The 26,529-nt window shown below is 43.8% G+C and overlaps 6 protein-coding genes across 6 annotated transcripts; 4 read left to right on the top strand and 2 right to left on the bottom strand.

Annotated features, from left to right (window-relative positions):
- The first annotated feature begins 1,687 nt into the window (after nucleotides 1–1,687).
- LOC6033640 (protein aubergine) lies at nucleotides 1,688–7,016 on the top strand. Its single transcript, XM_001844015.2, has 3 exons — nucleotides 1,688–1,799; nucleotides 1,877–2,014; nucleotides 4,383–7,016. The coding sequence occupies exons 2-3, from the start codon at nucleotides 1,883–1,885 to the stop codon at nucleotides 6,894–6,896; spliced, it is 2,646 nt and encodes an 881-aa protein (XP_001844067.2). The 5' UTR covers nucleotides 1,688–1,799; nucleotides 1,877–1,882; the 3' UTR covers nucleotides 6,897–7,016.
- A 1,186-nt stretch (nucleotides 7,017–8,202) lies between these two features.
- LOC6033639 (DNA-directed RNA polymerase I subunit RPA2) lies at nucleotides 8,203–11,872 on the top strand. Its single transcript, XM_001844014.2, has 3 exons — nucleotides 8,203–8,375; nucleotides 8,434–11,554; nucleotides 11,622–11,872. The coding sequence occupies exons 1-3, from the start codon at nucleotides 8,307–8,309 to the stop codon at nucleotides 11,819–11,821; spliced, it is 3,390 nt and encodes a 1,129-aa protein (XP_001844066.2). The 5' UTR covers nucleotides 8,203–8,306; the 3' UTR covers nucleotides 11,822–11,872.
- Nucleotides 11,873–14,199: 2,327 nt separating this feature from the next.
- Nucleotides 14,200–15,404, bottom strand: LOC6033635 (60S ribosomal protein L9). Its single transcript, XM_001844010.2, has 3 exons — nucleotides 15,323–15,404; nucleotides 14,695–14,945; nucleotides 14,200–14,632 (listed from the first exon to the last, which is right to left on the bottom strand). The coding sequence occupies exons 2-3, from the start codon at nucleotides 14,933–14,935 to the stop codon at nucleotides 14,301–14,303; spliced, it is 573 nt and encodes a 190-aa protein (XP_001844062.1). The 5' UTR covers nucleotides 14,936–14,945; nucleotides 15,323–15,404; the 3' UTR covers nucleotides 14,200–14,300.
- A 4,908-nt stretch (nucleotides 15,405–20,312) lies between these two features.
- LOC6033634 (ubiquitin thioesterase otubain-like) lies at nucleotides 20,313–21,578 on the top strand. Its single transcript, XM_001844009.2, has 3 exons — nucleotides 20,313–20,602; nucleotides 20,670–21,056; nucleotides 21,118–21,578. The coding sequence occupies exons 1-3, from the start codon at nucleotides 20,492–20,494 to the stop codon at nucleotides 21,448–21,450; spliced, it is 831 nt and encodes a 276-aa protein (XP_001844061.1). The 5' UTR covers nucleotides 20,313–20,491; the 3' UTR covers nucleotides 21,451–21,578.
- LOC6033633 (U5 small nuclear ribonucleoprotein 40 kDa protein) lies at nucleotides 21,486–23,184 on the bottom strand. Its single transcript, XM_001844008.2, has 2 exons — nucleotides 22,977–23,184; nucleotides 21,486–22,528 (listed from the first exon to the last, which is right to left on the bottom strand). The coding sequence occupies exons 1-2, from the start codon at nucleotides 23,082–23,084 to the stop codon at nucleotides 21,590–21,592; spliced, it is 1,047 nt and encodes a 348-aa protein (XP_001844060.2). The 5' UTR covers nucleotides 23,085–23,184; the 3' UTR covers nucleotides 21,486–21,589.
- A 78-nt stretch (nucleotides 23,185–23,262) lies between these two features.
- Nucleotides 23,263–26,087, top strand: LOC6033632 (T-complex protein 1 subunit delta). The gene is made up of 2 exons (XM_001844007.2): nucleotides 23,263–23,535; nucleotides 24,357–26,087. Exons 1-2 carry the CDS (start codon nucleotides 23,430–23,432, stop codon nucleotides 25,850–25,852), a joined length of 1,602 nt encoding a protein of 533 aa, XP_001844059.1. The 5' UTR covers nucleotides 23,263–23,429; the 3' UTR covers nucleotides 25,853–26,087.
- Nucleotides 26,088–26,529: the final 442 nt, after the last annotated feature.

Genomic DNA, 26,529 nt, shown 5'->3' with positions numbered 1-26,529 from the left:
TTAGAAAATAAAATATGCCTATCATACATTACACACTTTTTTCGTAATGTTGGTACCACTGCGTGATTTTGACATTTCGGGCGTTCATCATTCGAACGCCATTTTCGCTTAAAAATCTGGATACTGCCGCTCGAATCGAGTCCGTCCCATATGTAAAAACAGCTAGCCAAGAAAAGGCAAATCTGTCCCGCCCGCCTACGTGTTAAAATTTCACGAAAAAAAAATGATTTTATTCCGTTTTCTGACTACCACTAGATTTTATTGGTTTGTCCGATAGATCACATAATTTCAAACCAAACTGCATCGTAAACTCAAAATTGACGAAATTACAAATGGGACGGACTTGCTTCGAGCGGCATTATTGTCATTATAGTTTGTACAAACATATCAAAAATTGTAAATATTTATCATTGCGATTGCATTTCCCCAAAACAAATTGTCCACTCTTTGGCGGTCCTTATTGCAAGAATTCCAATCGTAAGTAGTCTGACTGGAATCGAAACCAGGCCTACTGGGGTAAGTGGCAACCACGCTTACTACTACACCACCCGGACCCGGACAATAATTTTGTAAATATTCAGCCCATAAAGAAATCAGAAGAAATCAAAACATTTAAGAAAATTTACAAAAAAATATAAAAAATTTTAGCATTTCAAAAATTTAAAAAAAAAATAAGAAAGTAAATAAATAAGAAAATTGGATCCTAAAATAAAGATAAAAAAATACATATGGCTTTAGGACTCTATTTAAATGTGTTCAAGCGAACGCATAAAAAGTTGAAATCTCGTTTAAAACCAAAAGTTTTGTGACAATCAAGTGTGTTTTAGTATTTAAGACTATTCAATACTGATGTTAAAACTTCCCAGTCACGAAATATTACAAGAATGCTTATAGAATATTGTCCGTTTCTCTCAAACGGGCCGTAGACACTGTTGCCATCGATTTTCAGCACTTTTAGGGTGAGCCGTTGATCATTTTCGAAGAAAATTGATCATCAATCTAAAATTCTCTGTATCTAATACAATTTAACGAATTTCCGTACCAAAATGAATCAGCATGTGCCGGTTGTGGTCTTCTTGAAGCCACTGAAGGAATTTTTGGTCTAAATCAAAGGTGTTTCAAAATTTATATAATTTTGTGGTACAGTCATTGACGTCCTAGTTAGCAATCATTGATTAATGACGATTTCCATAACTTTACAAGGAATGAGATGATCGTTACCAAAAAGTAAACAACTTGTAGAAGGAATTTTGTCAAAATATTGAAAGCGACGCAAAATTTATATCTTTAAACAAAAAAACGGCAATGATGGAAGTCTTCACGTTAGTGCAATAAAAAAAAAACAAACCTGGCAATGATGCCAAACGATTCGAAGCAAAAAAACAACAAACGCAAATCGCGCAGTATGGGATTTGCCGAAAGTGCGACGCGCAGTTCGTGACTGATTTGCCGCGTGCCTTTTTGAGCGATCCGGCCAATATCCAGCTCTGCTAGAAACCTGCTAGAACGACGTGACTGGGCTAAACTGTCAAACGAAAAAAGTGATCTAGCATCGGGGCTCCCGTCCGCGCGCCACTGGATAAATAAACTGTGGTAGCCTGAAAGGAACTCATGAGTGCTAACGGATTTTCCGTTGCAGTCGCGTCCTTCCAGTCATTTTTTTTTTCATTGCTTCGTAGTTGTTTGGGCAGTGAAGGTCGTGCCAGCCAGTTTGCTTCAAGTGAAAATTGTCTTTTTTCGTGAAAATATCACGAATTTACACTATATTGATTATTTTCCTGTTCCGTGCTGGTGCTGTGGTAAGTTTTCCCATAAAGCCCTTCATTTTTTGCGGTAAATTTCAGCCATAAATGAAAAATAATTTTCTTTCTTCCAGAAAAAAATGTCCGACCGTCAGGCTCAAGGACGAGCCCGTGCTCGTGGCTACACGGCCGTGAACCTGTCCCATGAAGCTCACGAAGGCCGCGGCCAAGCGCCGGTCCGTGGAAGCGGAGTGCCGGTTCCCGGCCAAGGGGTAAGTTTTCTTGAACTCAGGGTGGCCACTCAAGTCGAGAAACAAAAAGTCGGGAATCTCAAGCATACCTGCATGAAAATTATTTTCAAACTCTTGAACAATTTTTGTAATATTGTACAATTTTCAAACTATTTTCACTCAATTTGTCGGTAGTTGAAAAATCGGTAAAGAAGATCGGTAAATCTTATGTTAAAATACACAATATTTACCTAATATCGGTTGAACGCTGAACTCCATTACCAAATTCGGTAATTTTGAGTATACCGAACTATTCCGCAGTTGGAAATCGATAAACTTTAACGAATTCGGTAATAAAATCCAAGTGTATCGAGAAATCAAAAGTGCAACACGGAGTTAAACTTTCTGTCAAGCTACTGTGAAGTATTCCATGACAGCTGGGAAAGTTTCACTCCGCGTTGCCGGCTCACATCTCTCTTTTTAATGTCTCGATAAGTCATGATTCTGTTTCATTTTGTAAAATTCCTTTAATTTCTTATCGAGAAATTAAAAGTGAGAGTGTGTACAACATGGAGTTAAACTTTCTGTGAAGATTACCATGGCACTTCGAAAAGATTAACTCCATGTTGCATGTACACATTCTCACTTCAAATTTCTCGATTCCGATTCCGACTTCAGCTTGGCAATTGGGTCCTAAAATGAAGCATAGATTGCTGATATTATTGTTTACAGCGATAAAGCTTATTTTTCTGAGCACAATGAACCTTTGTACGACCACAAAGAGTTTAAAGTGGATTTTTAAATCAATTTTGAAAAATTAACCTCGCGGTCCTTCTTGACAGAAAAGTTCCTACTTGACAGCTCGTTCCAAGGGGACCATAGTTGACCCATCGAAAAAATGTTGTCTAGTCAAAAAAAATTTTTGCATTAAAATGAAAAAAAGTGATCAGAAATTGTTTTTAATCGTATTAATTACCGTTGTAGGGGAAATATACCCATTTTAATCACACTAAGCCGTTCGACCAATTCTCATCACTTTTGCCGTTTTCCGCTATTAAATCAACATTTTCAGATGTATCAACAATTAGGTTTTACGCCGACTCGGTTTTGAGGTTAGAAATTTGACAGCTTGGCTGCACTGTTTACATTTTTTGCACGTGTGCCTCTTTAAAAATGTGTGTGCGTGTGCGCTCGTGACGTCACGCTGTAAAACCTAATGGAAAGTTGCTTGCTCACTTTCATTTGAGCTATTTATTACTTTGGAACAGTCAAAAACTCTTTATGAAAGCTTTAATTCATGTTCAAAGTGCTGATAGGCCGATAATAGAAATAGGCTGAGAAAGGGTATAGTTCCCCTACATAAAAATTGACATAGGGCTTTAGTACCCAATCGAGAAATTAAAAAGAGAGATGTGAGCCGGTAACATGGAGTGAAACTTTCACAGCTGTCATGGAATCGAGAAATTAAAAGTGCACCATGGAGTAAAATTTTCTGTCAATCTTCTGTGAAGTTTACCATGACAGTTGCGAAAGTTTAACTCCATGTTACCGGCTCACATCTCTCTTTTTAATTTATCGATACTTCACAGCAGCTTGACAGAAAGTTTAACTACATGTTGCACTTTTAATTTCTCGATTGAAAATATGAAAAAATATTGAAACTGCAAAAACTTCAATTGAAGAAACTTCGGTTTAACATATTACAGAATTCAAATTATCTTCAAACAGTTTACATAAAAGTATCGAGAAATTAAAAGTGCAACATGGAGTTAAACTTTCTCGCAAGCTTCTGTGAAGTTTACCATGACAGTTGTTAATGTTTAACTCCATGTTACCGGCTCACATCTCTCTTTTTAATTTCTCGATTGGGTAAACTATCGAGAAATAAAAAGTGAGAGTGTGTGCGTGCAACATGGAGTTAAACTTTTCAAAGTGCCCTGGTAATCTTCACAGCAACTTCACACAATGTTTAACTCCATGTTGCACACACTCTCACTTTTAATTTCTCGATATAAATTGTTTAGTTTGAAATCATTCTTTAGATAAGAAATCGAGAAATTAAAAGTGCAACATGGAGTTAAACTTTCTGTGAAGCTTCTGTGAAGTTTTCCATGACAGCTGGAAAAGTTTCACTCCATGTTACCGGCTCACATCTCTCTTTTTAATTTCTCGATGGCTATCGAGAAATTAAAAAGAGAGATGTGAGCCGGTAACATGGAGTGAAATTTTCGCAGCTGTCATGGAAAACTTCACAGCAGCTTGACAGAAAGTTTAACTCCATGTTGCACTTTTAATTTCTCGATTATCTGGGGTTCTAGAAAAGTCGGGAATTTGAAAATGGGATTTGAGTGGTCACTCTGTTAATTGCATGTTGAATTGTAACACTAAGTCTTAAACGGTGATTCCACAGCCCCGTCCATCGTGGGGACCAGGTGCCGGTGAGGGACGTGCCATGGTTCACCGAGAGCACTCCGCTGGTCGGGGTGCGAGTTCGAGCACTGGCAATGGAGACAACGGCAACGGGAGCAGTGGTCAGTCTTCTTCGGCCACCGGTGCCGGATCGCGTGGTGCCATGCGTGGCCGTCGAACCATCGGGGACACTCTGCGGACGCGTGCGCTGGACGCTCCGTCAAAGCAGGGAACGATGGGCCAACCGTTGCAGTTGACTAGCAACTATTTCAAGCTGCTTCGTCACATCGAGTGGACTCTGCACCAGTACCGGGTGGACTTTGCTCCGCAGTGTGCGAGTGCCCGGTTGATGCAGGGCCTGATCAAGGAACACAAGAAGACGTTTGGGGGGTTCCTCTTCGACGGGACGCAGCTGTTTATGGTCAACAAGCTGCGCAGTGAACAACTCACGCTCACGTCCAAGCACGAACGCACCGGCGACGTTTACCAGATCAAGATTGTCCACACCGGAACGGTGGACATGACCAACGAGACGGGCATTCAGGTGCTGAACTTGATTCTGCGTCGTGCCATGGGAGGGCTGAACCTGCAGCTGGTCGGGCGTAATTTGTTTGACGCGGCGGCCAAGATCGCCATCCGGGAGTACCAGATTGAGCTGTGGCCAGGGTACGTGACCAGCATCCGGCAGCACGAGCAGGACATTCTCGTGTGCTGTGAAATCGCGCACAAGACGATGCGGATGCAGACTTGTTACGACATTCTGCGCGAGTGCCAGCGCCACGATCGCAACTACATGGACTCGTTCAAGCGGGCCGTACTCGGCGTGGTCGTCCTGACCGATTACAACAACAAAACCTACACCATCAACGACGTTTCGTTCGACACGAACCCGCAGAGCACGTTCGAGACCAAAAACGGCAAGACGTCCTTCGTGGAGTACTACCAGCAGCGGTACAACATCCGCATCCGGGACGCTCAGCAGCCGATGTTGCTGTCCCGCGCCAAGAAGCGGGATCTGCGTGCCGGCGGCTGTGAACTGATGGCCCTCGTGCCGGAACTGTGCCGCGTAACGGGATTGACCGACCAGATGCGATCGGACTTCCGTATGATGAAGGCGATGTCCGATCATACGCGGTTGAATCCGGATCGGCGCATTGAGCGACTCAACACGTTCAACAATCGGCTGCAAACCTGCCCGGAGAGTGCGGATGTGTTCAAGATCTGGCAGATGGAATTGGACCGTCGTTTGGTGGAGTTGCCAGGGCGGATGCTGCCGCAAGAGCTGATTTTCTTCTCTCCTACGGCTGGCGGATTCCCCTCGGGTGAGCAGGCCGACTGGTCGATTCACTTCCGGAACAATCCGATGTTTTCGACGGTTCGGCTGAACCACTGGTACCTGATTGTGCCGAACCGGGCGAATCGCGAGGCCAGCGATTTCCTCGGATGTTTGATTCAGGCAGCGCGGGGTATGCGGTTCGAAATCAACCAGCCGGAGATGGTGGCCATTCCGGACGATAATCCAGCGACGTACGTGCGAACGTTGGACAACGTGGTGAACCGGGACCCGCAGATGATCATGTGCGTCGTGTCGAACAACAAAGCGGATCGGTACACGGCGATCAAGAAAAAGTGCTGCGTCGATCGGGCCATTCCGACGCAGGTCATGGTCCAGCGGACGATCACGCCGAAGGGTGGCAACGTGCGCACGCTGATGAGTGTGGCCACGAAGGTCGTCATCCAGATGAACTGCAAGCTGGGCGGAGTCCCGTGGAAGGTCAAGATCCCCCTGAGCGGCCTCATGACTGTGGGCTTCGACGTGTGCCACGACACCAAGGACAAGTCCAAATCGTTCGGGGCGATGGTGGCCACGTTCGATTACGAAAACAAGGGCGTTCCGAAGTACTTCTCGACGGTCAGTCAGCACACGCACGGCGAGGAGATCTCCAACTATTTGCCGTTGAACACGGTGAAGGCGCTGGACGAGTACCGGAAGGAGTACGGCGAACTGCCCAAGCGGATCATCTTCTATCGTGACGGAGTCGGCGAGGGCCAGCTGCACTACGTTTACGAGCACGAGGTCAAGTCGATCGTGGAGAAGCTAGGCGAAGTGTACAAAAAGTTCGGCAACGACCAGGACGTTCTGTTCACCTACTTCATCGTGAGCAAGCGCATCAACACGCGCTTCTTCGAGCGGCGCAACAACCCAAAGCCGGGAACCGTCGTGGACGATATCGTGACGCTGCCGGAGCGAACCGACTTTTACCTCGTGTCGCAGTCCGTCCGACAGGGCACCGTCTCGCCGACCGCCTACAACGTCATCTACGACACGTCCAACCTCAAGATTGACCACCTGCAGATGCTGTCGTACAAGCAGTGCCATCTGTACTACAACTGGTCTGGAACGACGCGCGTCCCAGCGGTTTGCCAGTACGCGCACAAGTTGGCCTTCCTCGTGGGCCAGTTTCTGCACCAGTCGCCAAGCAATCTGCTGGAGAAGAAGTTGTATTTCCTCTAGGAGGAGGAAGGGCTTTGACTATTGTTATTGTTGATTACTGACTGATCAGTAGATTTTGTTTTTTTTTTTTACTTTTTCATGACTTGATTATTGACAATTAAATGAAATAAAGACTACTTTTATTATATAAAAATTATTATTCTGATGAATAAATTACACTTCGCCACTACCGCCAACTTTTTGTTCGAAATTTCCCGACTCACGATCGAGTTTTCTCGATAGTAAGATTTCGATCTACCATCGACAAATTACGATCGCAATTGTGTCAAATTTGTATCGAATAATTAATTAAAAAAATTAAAAAAAGAGAGGTATGAGTCCGTAACATGGAGTGAAACCTTTACAGCAACTTGACAGAAAGTTTAACTCCATGCTCCACTTATAATACTCGGCCACTTTTTAAAAATCCTTAAAAAAATAAATTTCAAAAATAAAAAAAAACTTCATATTTTCAAAGTACTGTTTCAAAAAAAAGATACAAAATTTTAAAATATTTATATTAAAAATAAATTAAAAAAAAAACATTGTTAAAATATTTAAAACCTTCATTTTTTCTCCAAAGTTAAAAATAAATCCAATATAAAAATAACTTAAAATTTCAAATAAATTAAAAAAACATATTTTTTTTAATTTGAGAAGTTTTCCCGCGAATTTTCCCAAATTATCCAGAATTCAAAAGAAAACTAAAATTAAAAAAATCCAAAATGTTATGAAATTTTAAATTATATAAAAAAGACATAAATATTCAAAACAATAAAAAAAACTAAAAAACATTGAAATTTTTAACAATATCAATAAAACTTTTTAAATTCATTTAAACAAAATAAGAATACATGATCATGATTTTTTGAACACTTGTATATATCTTATGAAAAAATGTTTTTTTTTAAATATATTTTGAATACAAAAATATTCAACCGTTTGTAATTTAAAGTCGAATGAGAAAACCAATTTTTTATCAACAAAAGCTTCGAACCAACTTTTTTTTGTGACCCTTTCCTTGACCGTTTCTTGGGTGTTTTTTATAAGGAGTTTTGCGTTCCTTGCAATCTCCGTACTCGGCTTCAAGCAGCAATTTAATGTAAATGACACCGTCTCCGAACTTCATTCCATGATGCACGTCTCACATCTCACTTTTTAATTTCTCGTTGGAATCAAAATTCCCACCTTTCTTCAGTCATCTTGGCTCCTGCCGAATCACCCTGTTCTGTTTACATCACACATCCGAACACACACACACACAAACTTGCGAGAGAGAGAGAGAGAGAGAGCCGATCGCCCGAACTGTCACTCGCTGCAAATTCAAAACACCATGTGCGTGCTCCGACTTCGGTTCGTTTTTTAGTCGTGAGTCGGTGAATTATTTTCCTTAAATTTTAGCCTAAAATCGCCTTCAAAATCGATGCCAACATGAAGGACCTTCCGGTGCTGACCAACCTGAAGCCCCAGTTTCGGGAAATTCCCAAGGAGCAGAATAAGGTGGGTTGAAAATGTCTATTTTTTTGAGTAACCTCCTTGAGCACGTTTTTCTTGGCAGGTTCTGGCGAACCTCGGGGCACCGCACATCGAGTCGTTCGATTACGTGCTGCGCGAGGGGTTGGCCGACGTGATTAGGCAGCTTGATCCGGTGGAGTTTGAGCTGCCGAACAAGGACCGGGTGCGGTTGCGGATCGGGGATTGTTCGATCGCGCGGCCGGTCGTTCCGTTGAGCCAGCTGAACGTGCGGGAGAAGCGGGTTTTTCCGTCGGAGTGCCGACAGAAGAATGAAACGTACGCGGGGATGTGCACGATCACGGTGGACTGGGAGGTGAACGGGCAGCCGAAGCCGGCGATAACGCGGGACATTGGGGCGCTGCCGGTGATGCTGCGGTCGAGGGCGTGTAATCTGGGCGGGATGAGTCCGGCGGAGTTGGTGGAACGGGGGGAGCATGAGGACGAGTGGGGTGGACATTTTGTTGTGCGGGGGATGGAGAAGTTGATCCGGATGTTGATTATGACGAGGAGGAATTATCCGATCGTGTTGAGCAGGAACTCGTGGCGGGACCGCGGGAAGGAGTTTAGCAGCACGGGTATAATGATCCGGTGCGTGAGGACGGACCAGACGTCGACGAACAATGTGTTGCACTATTTGGTGAATGGGACGGCCAAGTTGATGTTTTCGATTCGGAGGTCGTTGACGTTCATTCCGATTATGATGCTGTTGAAAGCGTTGTCGGATTACACGGACAATGAGATTTACAAGCGGTTGATTGTGGGGTACGAGGAAGATCAGTACTACAAGCACTGTATTCAGAACATGCTGCGGGAGTTGCACGAGGAAGGAATTCATAACCAGGTTGAGTGCAAGGATTACATGGGAAAAGTGTTCCGGTCGAAGCTGTACTACCTTCCGGCGTGGTACACGGACGCCCAACGAACCGACCATCTGCTCAAGACGTGCGTTTTGATTCACCTGGAAAGCGATCTGGACAAGTTCAACCTGCTGGTGTTCATGATGCAGAAGCTATTTACGGCAGCACAAGGTCGCTGCAAACTCGAAAGTGTCGACAGCACCATGATGCAGGAACTTCTGCTCGGTGGCCATCTCTATCAGAAATTGTTGCGCGAGCACTTCCTCACCTTCCTGAACGGCATGAAGTACAACATGTTGAAGCTCTGCAGCGACGCCGATGCCCACCTCGGCCAGAACGAAGCCGTAATGGCATGCAAAAACGCATCAAATTTCGACCGCGCCTTCTCAAACTTCTTCGCCACCGGAAACCTCCAGAAGGCGAGCGAGATGGGCCTCATGCAAGACTCCGGCCTCGTCATCATCGCGGAGAACATCAACCGAATGCGTTACATGTCCCACTTCCGGGCGATCCACCGTGGTTCGTTCTTCGTGACGATGCGAACGACCGAGGCGCGTCAGCTGCTGCCGGACGCGTGGGGCTTCATCTGTCCGGTGCACACGCCGGACGGAACGCCCTGCGGTCTGCTGAACCATCTGACGACGAATTGTCGCGTTTCGAACAGTCCCGAGCCGAGCAAGGTGCGCAACATTGAAAAGTATCTGATTCAGTACGGGATGACGCCGGCGAACAGTGTGGCGTTGAGTGGAGGGGGCGTTGGCGAGGGGTACACGGTCATGGTGGAAGGTCGGATCGTGGGACGGATTCCGAAGGCCGTTGTTGGCCAAGCGGTGCAGCAACTTCGCATGCTCAAGATCGAAGGGAAGGAGATTCCGGAGGCGACGGAGATTGTGTTTATTCCGAGCAAGGAGGGTGGACAGTATCCGGGGTTGTACATTTTTGTCGGTGCGGCTCGGATGATGCGACCGGTGATAAATCTGGACGCGAACAAGGTCGAGCTGATCGGGACGTTCGAGCAGGTCTACATGGACATTTGCATTACGGCGAAGGAGGCGTATCCGAAGGTGACCACGCACAAGGAACTGTCCAAAACCTCCTTCCTGAGCAATCTGGCCATGTTGATTCCGATGCCGGACTGTAACCAGAGTCCGCGTAACATGTACCAGTGCCAGATGGGCAAACAGACCATGGGAACGCCCTGCCACAACTGGCAGCTGCAGTGCATCGCCAAGTTCTACCGACTTCAAACGCCAGCCACGCCGCTCTTCCGTCCCGTTCATCACGATAACATCGATCTGGACAACTACGCGATGGGCACGAACGCCATCGTGGCCGTCATTTCCTACACCGGGTACGACATGGAGGACGCGATGATCATCAACAAGTCGGCGTTCGAGCGGGGCTTTGCCCACGGAACCGTCTACAAAAACGAACTAATCGAGCTGAAAGGAGACAGTTTCTTCGCGCGCGATCCTCGTGACGAACGGCTGAAACAATTCCTCGACAACGATGGCCTGCCCTACCGGAGTGCCCTGCTCCAGCATCGAAACCCAATGTACTGCTACTTTGACACGAACGACCACACCTATCACGTGGTCAAATTCGATCACCACGAAGACGGCATCGTGGACAACATCAAACTGTGCGGCACGACCTCGGCTTCAGCCCCCAAAAAAGCCGTCATCACGTACCGCATCGTGCGCAACCCCAACGTCGGTGACAAGTTCGCGTCCCGCGCCGGCCAAAAAGGAATCTGCTCACAAAAGTGGCCCGCCGTCGATCTGCCCTTCACCGAGTCCGGCATGATCCCGGACATTATCTTCAACCCGCACGGCTTCCCCTCCCGCATGACAATCGCCATGATGATCGAAACGATGGCGGGCAAGACGGGCGCATGCCACGGCCTCGTCCACGATGCCACCCCGTTCCGATACACCGAGGAAAACACCGCCATCGACTACTTTGGCCGGCTGCTCGAGTCCAGCGGGTACAACTACTTTGGCACCGAGCGCATGTACAGCGGCGTGGACGGGCGTGAAATGAAGGCGGACATCTTCTTCGGCGTCGTGCACTACCAACGGCTGCGCCACATGGTCTCGGACAAATGGCAGGTGCGCTCGACGGGCCCCCTCGACCAACTGACGCATCAACCAAACAAGGGACGATCGCGGGGTGGAGGCGTTCGCTTCGGTGAAATGGAACGTGACGCGCTGATCGCCCACGGTGCGTCCTTCCTTCTACAAGATCGCCTCTTTCACGGTTCGGACAAGATAACCACGTTGGTTTGTCGTAGCTGCGGGACGCTCAGTAAGTACCCCCAACATTTCATAACGAAAGTCATCATTCTAACATTTTAAACATCTTCCAAAAACAGTCGGCCCCATCAGCAGCATCACCAAGAAGGTTGCGACGAATGCGACCGAGACGGAGCGGACGCCGGCCACGTGCCGGCTGTGTCGGAGCGACCAGGGCATCGGCCACGTCGAGATACCGTACATCTTCAAGTTTCTGGTATCGCAGCTGACGGCGATGAACATTAACGTGAAGCTGGATTTGGCACTGCCAAAGGTTTGAGGTTTTGCGTTATAGGGTATATATTTGAATAAATCGTTTGATTTAATTATTGAAAAAACTGTTTTATTGGTTGAGAATTCCTCCCCAAATACCGAAAAATTGTAGCGGGTGTAGGAACACTTCGCATAGACGCCCTTGCTCCCACCACATCACTATGGGTATGGAGCGATGGGAAATACAGTAATGTTCGGTAATTGGGATGAACAAAAAATTACGAGGGGACTACTGATGCATAATATTTTCCTGATGTAACAAAAAAAAAAAAACAAAAGTTATTTAAAAATTTAACCATGTTAACTTCTTTTTTTTTCTAATTGCGACTTGAAATTTGTTAAATGATTGAAAAAAGGATTTACTTTAAACATTTTACTTTCATTTTAACTCAAACACAAAAAACAGAAAAACTTCATAAAATGGCACGAGCAGAAAAAAATGTCTCCGGTCCCGTCGCTCAACCTCATTTGATCAGGTCATCTCTTCTTCTTAAGATTCGCAGAAAATAATATTGCAATAAAAGTTTGCCTAAACAAAAACATTCGTGGTGATTATTGGACTCAATCGTATTTAATTTCTCGATCTGAGTACTATCGATAAATTACAGAAATAAAAAAACAAAATTTAGCATTCCAAAAATAAAAATTCAAAACTCACAAAATTTAAAAAATCTAAGTTTTAAAACATTAATTAAATGAATATTTTTTTTCAATATTAATTTTTAGAAATTTAAAAATTAAATACTTACCACAAAATTCCTAAATTGCAAAAAAAATTTCGCTGTCTTATTTTTGATTATTGAGCCTCAGAGCGCTAAACTACTATAAAAAACTTTGAATTTTTAAATCCAACATGGCGGCCAAAATGGCGGTGACGTTATTTTGAATAAAATGCAGTTTTTAATTTTACAGACAATTAACCATTCAAATTTGACTGAAATGGAGTCGTAGAACTAAAAGTAAAACAAAAATAAAAAATGCGATTTTATTTTGTGTTTCGTTGTTAAGGGGGAGGGGGTTCACGAAGGAGGGGGGGGGGGGGGTGGTTGAGATTTCCAAAAAAGTGTCCACGTGATTTATGGATGGTCCCTAATCTAAATTTGGGATAATCGAGTCTATTTGAGATCTAGGTTACTTTTTCTAAACAGCTAATGTGTTTCCTAAACGAGACATTTTGACATCATTTAAAATTTATTTTTTTATTATATTTTAATTTTTTTTTTCAAATTTTGGATTATTTTTTAACTTTTAGAATCAACCTTAAAATTTTTATGTTTAATTTTAGAGTTGTTTTTTTAAATTTATTTTAAGTTTTTTTAATTTTATTTTTTTAAAATTATGTTTTTTTTTCTAATTTTGTAATTTTCAAAAATAAAATCTGAGTTTTTAAACATTTTTTAAAAATTGTTTTGTTTTTAAGAATTCTGGATAGTTTTGGAAATTTTTAAAATTAAAAACAAATACTTTTTAGCCGGGACCCGTGGCGTTGGGGTAAGCGTGGTTGCCTCTCATCCGGGTCGGCCTGGGTTCGATCCCAGAAGGTTCCGGTGGCATTTTTCGAGACGAGATTTGTCTGATCACGCCTTCCGTCGAACGGGGAAGTAAATGTTGGCCCCGGTTTAACCTAGAGGTTAGGGCGTTAGCTCAGTCCAGGTGTAGGAGTCGTCTCCCTAGGTCCTGTCTCGGTGGAGTCGCTGGTAGGCCGTTGGACTCACAATCCAAAGGTCGTCAATTCGAATCCCGGGGTGGATGGGGAAGCTAAGGTGTAAAACGAGAACGCCAAATAAGCAATGCTTTTAGAGCGAACATTTTTTTTACGTATTTGAAATTGAAATACAGTGAAACCTCTTTTTACGCGGTGCGAAACGTTTTACTAATTTGTCGATTTCTCTGGAACATACTTTTGCTTTTATCATTGCAAATATTTTACCAGAGAGAAAAGTAGCACCAAGCAAGGATGGTTGCCAGATGAGATTGACGAAAAAGCTGAAGTTTTCATCGGTAATGTTATAAGTTCTGTAACATTCTTAATAGTTGACGAATCTTTTTGCACTCTTCGCCAAAGTTGTTCCCTGGAACACAAACTATGAGCTCGTAACGTTTTGAAATATGCAAAAATCGTTAAGAGGCTCAAAACTGAAAAAAATAAAATAAAACGTATCAATTTTACGGGTTAAATCCCATTTAAACTTCAAAGTCAAAGCGCCAGGTCCTGTCGCAACCAATCAAGCTCATATCTAGGATTCAGCCCTGAAATTTTGTTACTTCCTAATGGTGCTTGTTTGTTTGTGTTGTCACTACTCACAGTTTCCAGGTGTACAACTCCAAACCGCTACTGCTGAAAATAGAGGACTTCTTCGCAATCTTTCACAAAAAACACACATCTTTTCGCTTCGTTTTTGGAAACTTTTGCTTTCTTTCTTTTATTTCACTCCTCCCTTCATTATCTTCGCGAACCCACTTATTACAAGAAAATAGCGCAGAACTTATTCCTCCTCCTGCACGACCGTCGTCTTCTCCGACACGTACAGACCGTCCAAGAACTTACGGATATCCTTGTTTCGGACGGTGGTCGACTGCTGGATGAGGGCAGCGGACAGGGAAACGGCCTCGATGTCGTTACCCTCGAGGATCAGTTCGTCCTTTTGCTTGGCCGAGTTGACCACGGTCACGCCGGCCTGCATCTTGACGCGACGGATGTGCTTCTCACCGAGGAAGTTTCGGATCTCGACCAGGCTGTTGTTCTCGCTGATGACGCAGTTGATGGGGAAATGGGCATGTACGGCGCGCATCTTGTACTGGAATCCCTTGGTGACGCCTGTAAAAAAGGATTACATTAATCTGGACGTCCAACTACCGGTCCACTATCGCTCCACTTACCCTTGATCATGTTCTCGATGTGGGAACAGACGGTGCGGACGGCGGCAATCTCCTTCTTGGAACCGAACCACTTCTCCACCATCAGCTTCTTCTTGGACACCTTGTACACGTCCATGGCCAGGTGGCGGAAGCTCTTGCTGAGCTTACCCCGGGGGCCGTAAACCGTCACGACTCGGGCATGGACCTTGGCCGAGACGCCCTTGGGGATGGTGACCGTTTGATTTGAGTTGATCGTTCTCATCGTGGCCTAACTGCAAAATGTAACCAAAACAAACAGGGAAAACCCATCATCATCAGCTGTTCCGGAATGGTGCCATCGTCCTCGATCCGGGACATTCAAGTTCAAAGGATAAACGGTTCCCGCAGCATGCACCGGGCGCGTCGGAACATTGTTTGACCACTGCCAAAAGTGACAGCTCGCAAAACGAAAATGTCGCGCGACTGCGAAATCGCGATTTGTTGACGGTCGAAAATCCGGCTTCCGTGGCCACCTTTTACCCCATCCCGGCATCGATTCCACGTCCCGTGCACGCACCGTCCGTTTATCCTTTGATCTCACCCGATTTTCCGACGATTTCACTTGTTTTCGTACAAAAATATCGCCGCAAACACAAAATGCACGACTTACACGTTTGAGAATCAAACCGGAAAAAGAACCTGTCAAAAGAGGTTTTCTTCTTGCTTTTGTTTCTGCTAGCGTGTGCCATCTGGTGGCCAAGCCGAGAAACTTTTGACGGTTTGAAGGGCGGTTTTGCATGAAAGTTTCGGGGGTTTGACACTTTTTCGTTTGACCCTCCTTTGTTTACAACAGCGATTCTCAACGTGGGTACCGGGCCTACTTGATTTACATGGTAGGGGATACCAGCGTAGAAGAAGGTTGAGAATCGCTGGTTTACAACAAATAGTGACTGTCACTTTAATAGTACGTTCGTTTGATGGCTAGTTCCACACTGAGTGCCGCACTCAGAGCTGTCAAAGTGTTTGTTTGAAGAAACTCGCACTAGTTTCGCACGAGTTTCACCGCCATCTTGGAACTGAAACTCTAGTGCAGTACTCGATTTTTTAAACTCCTCAATTTTGAATTGTTTTCAATTTCGTTTTTGTTTAAATCATTATTAAGTTTCTGATGTTAATTTAATATCGGAGTGATAACTTATTGAAATGTAAGGAAATCGCAGCAACCGTGCGCGAAGTCGGAAGCAAAAATTTTTAGCTGTCGTTTTTTCACCCATTTTTTTTTTTTTTGTGAAAAAAGTATTTCAACATTATGAAGATCAACGCAAAATTTCTGATGATGACCAGTGGAAGTTTTGGAAGCGGAGCTTTCGCGATTATCTGGACCAGCTCTCTTCAATTCCTCAAGTGTCGTCGTCGGATGAAATGGCAATTTTGGCCAGATGAGGTCTGCGGTCCGGGACCCCCTAGCTGCAGCCGTTGTTGGAGTGGAGATATTCGGAGCTAAGGAACGCTTCCACTTCATCCGATCGGCCTGTTTTTTTTTTATCAAGAATTTGGGATCTGACGATCGGGACCCCACCCACCTGGCTGTGTCTTTTGAAGATTTGCTGTTCCTTGGTGAGAGCTTTCCATCATTATTTGCTATTTGACTATATTCCCCTTTATTATAATATAATATTATAAATTCAATAACCCTTCTATCCCTTTCTCATTTTCCCATTCCCCAATCCCAATTTCCCCAACCCCAATTTTCCCATTTCCCACTTCCCCCTGAAAATATAAATAATTGCCAATTTACACTAACACACCACACCCAACTTATTCGGAGCGTTTGGTACGGTATGTCCACGCATCCTTCCTCCCTGTTGATTCTGTGAAATGTGGTCCGTTCACAGAATCTGTCTCTGCGGTTAATGCAACGCAGTAGGCCTGGCCGCTTTAATTTTTGCAATACATTTTCGGGGTAACTCGGATGTACTGCAATTATTACTATTGACAAGAAAGAACTTGGGGCGTAATCTAACCACAAGTTCTTCCAGGATGCTTTCTTCGGACTGGCTGCGCTTGTGTTCGATTAGATTAGATTAGATTAGATTAGGAGTGATAACTTATTGAAATGTAAATTAATACAAAAAAGCATTAAAAAAGAGCTCGAGGCCCTTCAAACGAATGTGCCATTATACATCCGCCGGTTGGGGGTAGGAAAGTTCATTCGCTGTACTTCGATTTGGAATGATGTTCGAAACGACGGTTGAAAATCAGGGGAAACCATCAAGGAACAGCATCATGAACAGCATGCATGTACAGAGCGGGTTCGCTAATTCGAATGGAACTGCATGCGAATGAACGAATCTGAATTCGCTAATTGGAACGACTGACAGCTTTCAAAATCTCAAACCACGTGTTCGGAAATTGTCGAACAATGGGGTTGAATTATAAACACAAATCGAATTTAATAAGTTTAAAAATTATAAAAATCTAGATTCTTGATTTCAAAAATTAAAACATTATAAAGGTATAAAATCCTTGATAAAAATTCGGCCTGGGTTCGGTCCCCGATGGTTCCGGTGGCATTTTTCGAGGCGAGATTTGTCTGATCACGCCTTCCGTCGGACGGGGTAGTAAATGTTGGAATCTTGCTATCGAGAACACGAAAGCAATGCTGTAGAGCGAATAATTTGATTTTTGATAATTATAAAATTCAAAAAAAAAAATAAAAAATTTCATTAACATTCAGAAATTTATAAATTCTCACATGATCAAGCACATGCTGCCATTTTTGCCGCAAAAAAAAATCATATACACTATAACTTGGAAGCGTTGGGCGCGACAATAGTAAAAAATTAAATAATTTAATTAATTAACTGCCGAAATTAAAAAATTAATGAGAAACTAACGATTGATTTCGCTCAAAACATCGCCACATTGATTTAACAGTTTGACGTTGCGCACGATTGTTGTTGTGTTTGGTGCAATTTGATTGTCGGCGAAGACAAATGGGAGAATGCATGCTTTGGAGTATTTTTCGAGTAATATTTTAGACCCACATTTTCAGAGTTTTTTTTAAAAGGTCCTATAGGCAATCAAACGTCAAAATTACCCCCCACTAGAGGGCGCTGAAACTTGGGGTGATGTTTTCATTATAACCTACAGCGAGTAAGTTGGTTTGAAATTTGAAATTGTTTTATTTCATCATAAAATCGACATTAATAGCAAATTATACCATTTTCAGGTAAGAAATAAATAGCTTAATTGATATAAACGAAAATATTTTTGTGATGGCCGATCTAACCTGTTCATTATCTGATTCAAAATAAGGGAATGTTTTAATCAACCAAAACCTAACTAATCAATTGAGAATGTAGATTATTCAAGTGGACAAATATTTTTTAAAGTCACTTCTACCATAAAAGCAAAGCTCTGCTTAAAAAATGGTAATTGGAATGATTTTCAAAATTTGCAATCTAACCTCATTCTCGTGTTTTCAATCCGGATCTCAGAATTTTCAATGAAAAAGGCAAGTTAGCAAAAAAATCAAAAAGTCAATCGATAGAACTTTTTATTTCTTACCTCCTCTTAAGTTTATTTTATTCCAAAAGATCATTTTTCTTTTAAAAAACCTTAAAACAGTTTTCACTCGCCTTTGCACTTATCGCGCAAAACCGTAAACGTAACCTTGCACCAAAGTTCTCCTACTCAAATGAAGGTGGCGAATCGAGTTTTTAGCTTTGGTTTTGGGGGCCTATAAGCTATAGTGTGTCATATGTTTATAGGACCTATTTATTTGTATTCTAGATTTGTAGAAAAAAAAATTCATGTTTCGATTATGCTGAGTGAACTGTCACTTTTTACATGGGACTCACACTTGCTATCAAACCAAACGTTTGATAGTATGTGTGAGCTCTGTGTAAAGAGGGTGTCAAGCTAATAAGTGACCAACCACAATTTTAAATATATATCTTTTTTTTATTTTTTAAGCATTTAAAATATTAAAATCAATATTTTTCAAATATTTTTTTTCAAATTTTTTAGAAAATTTAAAACCTTCAATTTTCTTTTAAACTGTTATAATTTCCAAATTCCAATAGAGTTATCTACGTGCGCATGTATTGCGTGTACGTACACGAAAAAGATTGAGGATTCTTTTTAAATATAAATTTTGGATTTTAAGAATTTTGATTACAAAGCTTTTTTAAATGAAAATTGAAGCATTTTTGAAATTCTGAATTTAAATTTTTTTTTTCGTGAATTCATTTAATTTTTTAATTTTTATTTTTGTAAATAAAAAAAAACACTCATAAAGTTTTTTGTCAGGTGACTTCTAGCTGATTTTTTGACTAACCGCCCGATATGTCAGCCAACATACTTCGCAGGGCTGTGAAAGCTCGAGCTCGATCATAGAGTTATCTATGTGCGCATGTATTGCGTGTACGTACACGAAAAAGATTGAGGTTAAATTTTGTACCGGCCAGCAAAACAAATGGCGTGCTAGTGTGCGTGAGAGCGGGCTTAGATAACTCTATTGTTTGTATCAGGACACTGTGACGAGAAGTTTGTCATTTTTGCGAGCATTTTTGGGTTAAATTATTTTTTTTTTTCACTGGGCCTAGAAAGCCTTGTTTAAGTTATTTTTCTTTTGCATGGAAATTAAATGGCAATTTATATGGTTTCACACGAAATTTCTTCACTCAGGATTTTTTATTTTAAAATTTTACGAACTTTTCTATTTTTGAGTTTAAAATTCTTGCAATTTCAATTTGTAATCTCTTGAATTCCTTGTTTTTTTTAGTTTCTATATACTTTAATTGAAAATTTTTAAACATTGAAATTTTTGAATCTTAGTATTTTTATTTTTATTGAATTCTAGAATATTAAAAATTTCTGAATTTTTGGTATTTTAAATGTCTATATTAAAAAAATCGAAATAGTTTTGATATATTAATTATTTTACGATTTTTTTTTTAATTTTAAAACTTTTGCATTTTCAATTTGTTATTTTTTTATTTTTTTTTTGATTTTTTTAATTTTTATATTTAAATTTAAAATTTTTAGACATTGAAATTTTGGAATCTCTGTATTTTTAATTTAATTGAATTGTAGAATATTAAATTTCTGAATTTTTGGTCTCTTAAATTTCCAATTTTAAAAATCGAAATAAATATGAAATTTTCGAAGTCATTGAACTATTAAGTTTTGTTGTTAATAAGATTATTATTGATTTTTTTAAAGAAAATCTAATGGCAATTTATGTGGTTTCACTCGGATTTCACTCACCTAGGATTATTTTTATACACTCAAACCCCGATGGTTTGACACCAACTGTTGTCAAACGAACGGGGTCACTTTTTAGTTTGACACCCCTTTTACACGGAGTTCACACACACAACCAAAAACGTTTGTTTTGATAGTGTGCGTGAGCGCCGTGTAAACAGTGACAGTTCGTCACTTTTTAGTTTGACTTTGACCAACTAACGGGGTACAAACTAAAAAAGTGTCAAACGAAAAAGTGACCAACCACCGGGGGTTGAGTGTATTTGAATTTGATTTATTTATAAACAGGAGTTTTTAAATTAACTCTTTGTCTAACTCTATTCATAATTTGGATCCAAACATCACCAAATCTGGCCTCCCTGCCACACACCATTTTGACAGTTCGACGTCGGCGCTTTTTGATGTTTTCTGCCTGAGTTGAGGCACCGCAGCCGAAGAAAAGAAAAAAAGCAGCCGAAGTTGAAAATCACAAGCGCTCTTGTTCGCCTGCCAGAGTGAAGCAGTAAAAAAAAGTCGAGCCAAATTTTGTGTGTAATCCGCCAAAGTTCCGGTGCGCGCGCCCGCCAAGATGAGCACCTCCGACAGCACTTCGGACAGCAGCAGCGCGGCCAAGCCGTCCCAGCCGGAGGAAAATCAGGACGAGCTGATTATCAAACAACAGCGCGAGATTGAGCAGGAGGTAAGGGGAAGGGGGAAAGGGGTCGGAATTGGTTCGCCGGAGGTTGATGAATTTGTTTTTGGTTTAGATTGCCTGCACGAACCCGCTGGTCAGCGAATCGCACGCGATTGCGAGCCTGAACTCGGAGTACTTGGACGACGCGATCTACATCAGCAAGCTGAAGGACTTGTCGTCGAAGTATCGCGGGATTCGGCGCACCCGGCCGGACGGGAACTGCTTTTTTCGGGCGTTCGCGTACGCCTACCTGGAGTATCTGGTGCTGAACAAGAGCGAGTTCAGCAAGTTTTACGAGTACGCGGCCAAGTCGCGGGAGCGGCTGACGGCGGCCGGATTTCCGCGCTTTACGATCGAGGACTTTTACGAGACGTTCATGGAGGTCATCAACAAGGTGAAGCCGGAGGGGGACAACACGGAGGCGGCGCTGGCCGAGCTACACAAGCTGCTCAATGAACAGGTAGGAGGGTGGGTTTGACGGGGGGTTTGGAGCAGATGTTGACGGATGTTTCTTTCCACAGGGACATTCGGATTACGTCGTCGTGTACCTGCGCCTGATTACGTCGCAGCACCTGCAGGAGCGGGCCGACTTCTACCAGAACTTTATCGAGGGAAACTACTCGGTCGTGGACTTTTGCCGCCAGGAGGTGGAACCGATGTACAAGGAGTCGGACCACATTCACATCATCGCAATCTGCTCGGCGCTGGAGGCGGGAGTGCGCGTGGAGTACATGGACCGGGGCGATGGGGACCAGGTGATTGCCCACGACTTTCCCGACGGCTGCAAGCCGAACGTGTTTTTGCTGTACCGTCCCGGCCATTACGACATTCTGTACCCGAACCAGGCGCAGTGAATGACGACGACGCGGGACAAAATCTGCTGCTTTTCTGACTCTTTTAAATTACACACTCTTATTCGCTAGTAATGTCCTCTTATTCAATTAGAGTTAAATTCACAAATAAAGAAAGATTAGAGGCGGAAGTTTGTTGTTCTTATCCGTCCAGTTCGCCCAGGTAGAGGGTCTTGTCGCTGGAACCCGAAACGATGACCGGTTCCGTTGGATGGAAGTCCACGTCGTTGACGCTGCCGTTGTGGCCCGGCAGCTTGTACATGATCCGGCGGGAGGTCGTGTCCCACACGTAGACAAAGCGGTCCGCAGATCCGGCGGAGATCCTCGAACCATCCGGTGACCACGCGCACCTTAGCAGGTTCTTCTCGAAGTTGTGCTGATGACCGGTCAGGACCTTGACGCAGCGTTCCATCGGAGCGTACGGTCGGACGTCCCAAATCCGGAGCGTGTTGTCCATCGAGTTGGACAGCACGTAAGACCCGTCCGGTGAAAGTGCCAACCCCGTGATCGTGTCCGTGTGTCCTCGCAACCTGTAAATCACGTCCCGCTTGCGGATGTCCCAGATCTTGATCTCGTTATCAATTCCACCGGAAATGATCTGCTCCGCCGTGTCGTTGAAGCAAACGGCCGTCACCATGAACTCGCTGTCGAACGTGTGAATCACGTGCTTCTTCCTAGCGTCCCATACCTTAATCGTAGAATCGTCCGACCCGGAACAGATCAGCGTAGGTCCCCGCCGCGCACCCTGGCAGCTGTTGACAAAGTTCGCGTGACCCTTCATCTTCCGGATCCTCGTACACGTCGGAACGTCCCACACGGCCACCATCTTGTCCGTGCTGCAAGTGTACAGATTTCCGCCGTCCGGTGAAAAGTGCACCTCCATCACGGCCCCCGTGTGGCCATTCATCATTCCGACGTTGTCACACTGCTCACCGTACACGTTCCACAGATAAATCTGCCGGTCAAATCCCGTCGAAACCAGATGCTGACCCTCGGGATGGAACTCGGTGGAAAAGATCTCCCCGCCGTGACCCTCCAGCAGCATAATCGGCGCGAACAGGGACGACGTGCGGTCCACATTCTGAAACGGATTACATTAGATTTGGCGTAGGACTACGTTTTGTTTAGAAAAAATTGACAGCGCTTCGTCCAGGGCTGGGCTGTAGGTTAGTCGTCGACTAACAAGTTCTTTAACAAAAAGGTCGCCCTCCTTAAACAATTTGGCGCCCTCTTCAGGGCCCAAGAGAAACTTTGCATTTTGCAAATTTGCCAAGTTGCCGATTAGTGCTGCGCCTCCTTGAAAAAGATAAAGCGCCCCCTCAGGTAGCCCCAGGGCGCCCAAAATGCAATTTTTGCAAATAAAAAAAAGAGACTAAGGAGAAACTTCGCCGCATTTTCCAAATTTGAAAATCCAAAATTAGGATAGGTCCTATAAACATATGAAAGACAGTGATTGGGAAGTTTTCAGCAAATACTTTCATTTTTGCCGAAAACTACAAACGTAGTCCCACGTCAAAAGTTGTGTTTACATGCTGTTCCATGAGCTGCTTGTCCTTGGCCGTGTAGCTCATCAGATCGGTGCGCGTCTTCTTGCTCTGGGGAACCGCGACGAGCGGCTTCTGGGCCGCCGGAATCATCGCGCTGGAACCACTTTTTAACCCGAAATTACTGATTTTTTTTCCTCGCGAGCAAACGTTGCTCTGCCGCTTTACTTCCAAACAACTTGAACTGTCAAAACTTCCCTCACTCACACCTTCGCAAACAACTGTCAACCAGACGAAAAGTTGCTGGCATCACTGCCAAACGCGAAAGAAAAAACGGGACCCCATCATCTTCGCCTTCTTCGATCACCGACCATCAGCGAAAACAGCGTGTTTGCGGCGAGTCAAGTTCTCGGGCTGCAGGAAAAATCGTAAAATCTCGGGCATTCCGTCGTCGTTTCGTTCCGGTTCCACGCGAAAAGTGCACTTTACCCAGCCAGGATGGTCGTGAAGCCAGCGGCACGCGGTGCCAAGCCCGTCGGACAGGCCTACAAGGACAAGAGCAAACCGGCTGACATCCGCCAGAGCAACATCAACGCGGCCAAGGGTGAGTGTGGGCGGGGACATGGTTCCTATCGAGTAATTTCGATGGGGACCGGTGCGGGAGGTGGGTTAAACTGGCCGATTTGGAGATTGCTGGTTAAAAATTGTGATTCCTGCAAGGTTTCTAGTGGAAAACATTAAAATTTACAGTTTCGAAAAAGGTAGCGAAAAGTCATGTTTTCCCGAAGATTCTTGCAGTTTCCACTGAATCTTTTCGAGAAAAATAATTTAATCCAACAAATTAAGTGATTTTATTGCAAATTTCATTGGATTGCCGCATTTGTACAATGAAAAATAGTTTTTCGTTTTATTCAGTTTATTCTAACCTCAACGATGAGTCAGATGATACTTTTTGCTTGTCGGCCTACTGAGCACACAGTGGGACCAAACACTTTTATAAAGTGGTCAAAATCAAAGTTATTTTTTTTAATCAAGAAGTTTTGCCATCTTGTTGAAACCGAACAAGATAATTTTTATCATGAGTTGGAATTGAAATATATTGATGATTTATAATAAGCACTTTGTTTGATTCCTATACAAATATGATTAGTAGAAACAATCGATTGGATTCAAAAAAAAAGTGATTTGCCTAATCTGCATGCCTTTGAATCTCAAAACTGTGTAGTTGGAAGAATTCAGTTATTAATAAAAATAAATAAAACATCGTTTTGAATTTGTTTTGATCCGTTTTATTCAATAACTAGTAGAAATTTGATATTTAGAAGAAAATTACTTGCAGTTTAGAAAGATATTACGAGAACATTCACACAATTTAAATATTTGACTGTTTCTAAACCTTTTTTCACAATTCTTTTCCTATTTCAGCCGTTTCCGATGCGATCCGCACGAGTCTGGGACCGCGCGGCATGGACAAAATGATCCAGGCCGGCAACGGTGAGGTCACGATCACCAACGACGGCGCCACCATCCTGAAGCAGATGAACGTGATCCACCCGGCGGCCAAGATGCTGGTCGAGCTGAGTCGTGCCCAGGATGTGGAGGCCGGAGACGGCACCACGTCGGTGGTGGTCGTGGCCGGAGCTCTGCTGGAGGCGGCCGAGAAGCTGCTCCAGATGGGAATCCACCCAACGGCGATTTCCGACGCGTTCCAGCGCTGCTCGGCCAAGGCCGTGGAGATTTTGAACGAAATGTCGCAGCCGATCGAGCTGACCGATCGCGAAACGTTGATCAAGAGCGCGTCGACGTCGCTGAACTCGAAGGTCGTGTCGCAGCACAGCAGCCAGCTGGCCCCGATCGCCGTGGATGCCGTGCTGAAGGTCACCGAAGCCGGACTCGAGGCCGGTTGTGATCTGAAGAACATCAAAACAATCCGCAGTCTGGGAGGAACCATCGAGGACACCGAACTGATCGATGGCCTTGTGTTTACGCAGCGCTCGAGCGGAGTCAACGGACCGAAGCGGCTGGAGAAGGCCAAGATCGGTCTGATTCAGTTCTGCATCTCGGCGCCCAAAACCGACATGGACCACAGCGTCATCGTGTCGGATTACGCCGCGATGGACCGTGTCCTGAAGGAGGAACGCGCCTACATCCTGAACATTGTGAAGCAGATCAAAAAGTCCGGCTGCAACGTGCTGCTGGTCCAGAAGTCGATCCTGCGTGATGCCGTCTCCGACCTGGCCATGCACTTCCTGGACAAGATCAAGGTGATGGTCGTCAAGGACATCGAGCGTGAAGACATCGAGTTTGTGTGCAAAACGCTCAACTGTCGTCCGATTGCCTCGCTGGACCATTTCTTGCCGGAACATTTGGTCAGCGCCGACCTCGTTGAGGAAGTCGCCAGCGGAAGCACCAAGTTCGTCAAGGTCACCGGCATCCAGAACCAGGGCAAAACCGTTTCAATCGTTGTTCGTGGATCGAACAAGCTGGTCCTAGAGGAAGCTGACCGTTCGCTGCATGACGCGCTGTGCGTGGTTCGTTGCCTGGTCAAGAAGCGTGCCCAGATCGCTGGAGGGGGCGCTCCGGAAATCGAAATGGCCCTCGCCCTGGCCGCCCACGCACAAACCCTCGAGGGAGTCGATGCGTACTGTTTCCGGGCGTTCGCAAATGCGCTCGAAGTTATTCCGTCGACCCTTGCCGAAAACGCCGGGTTGAACCCGATTGCCACCGTCACGGAACTGCGCAACCGTCACGCCCAGGGTGAGAAGAATGCCGGAATCAACGTGCGCAAGGGCGCCATCACGGACATTCTGGCGGAGAACGTTGTGCAACCGCTGCTCGTTTCGATCTCGTCGATTACGCTGGCCTCGGAAACGGTGCGGTCGATTCTGAAGATTGACGACATTGTCAATACCATGCAGTGAACAAAAAAAAAAAAGTGGTGAAATTTAACTTTACTAACTTAACCCAGCTGCTTTCTTCAGAACTCACTCTTATTTTTAGAAAGCTCGCCCCCACCCCTTGATTCATGTTCATTTCACACCAAAAGCGAGAAAAAAGCTGTTTTTGCTTCCTTTGCGTCATATTGCACGATATCACTTAAGTGTGTACTAACGCCCTAACATTTCTTCAATAAAATTACACATACACATTAAAAAATCATTTTTTTACTGTCCGAAATCTTTTTTTTACTATCGGTGATTACTCGAATTTAAAAAAAAGTTCCCTTCACAAAAAAATAAATAAAATTGAAACTACCAGTCATGATTTCAAATTTGAATGGAAATTTTTTAAATGCATTTTACACCAGATCAGTTGTTTTGCTATTCTTACTTTTTAAAATATCTAAATTTTGAAGAAGTTTTTTTTCCATCGGAATATCACAAAGATGCAAAATACGTTCGATCGAGCCCAAACATCCTTAATATGGTTTTCAACGCAGTAAAATGCATTTCAATTTATTTCAAGTTTAAAAGACTTCAAATTTCATTGACTTTTCAATCAAGTTCTGCACGTCAATTTGCTCTTAATTATATTTAAACTCAAAATGGTATTTTTGACAAATTCATATAATTCATATTTTGGTATAATCGTGGATCGA

The sequence above is a fragment of the Culex quinquefasciatus genome, chromosome 2, assembly GCF_015732765.1.
Source record: "Culex quinquefasciatus strain JHB chromosome 2, VPISU_Cqui_1.0_pri_paternal, whole genome shotgun sequence".
Lineage (NCBI taxonomy): Eukaryota > Metazoa > Arthropoda > Insecta > Diptera > Culicidae > Culex > Culex quinquefasciatus.
Note: the sequence above shows the minus strand (reverse complement) of the source record. Positions and strands in the feature narration are given on the sequence as shown.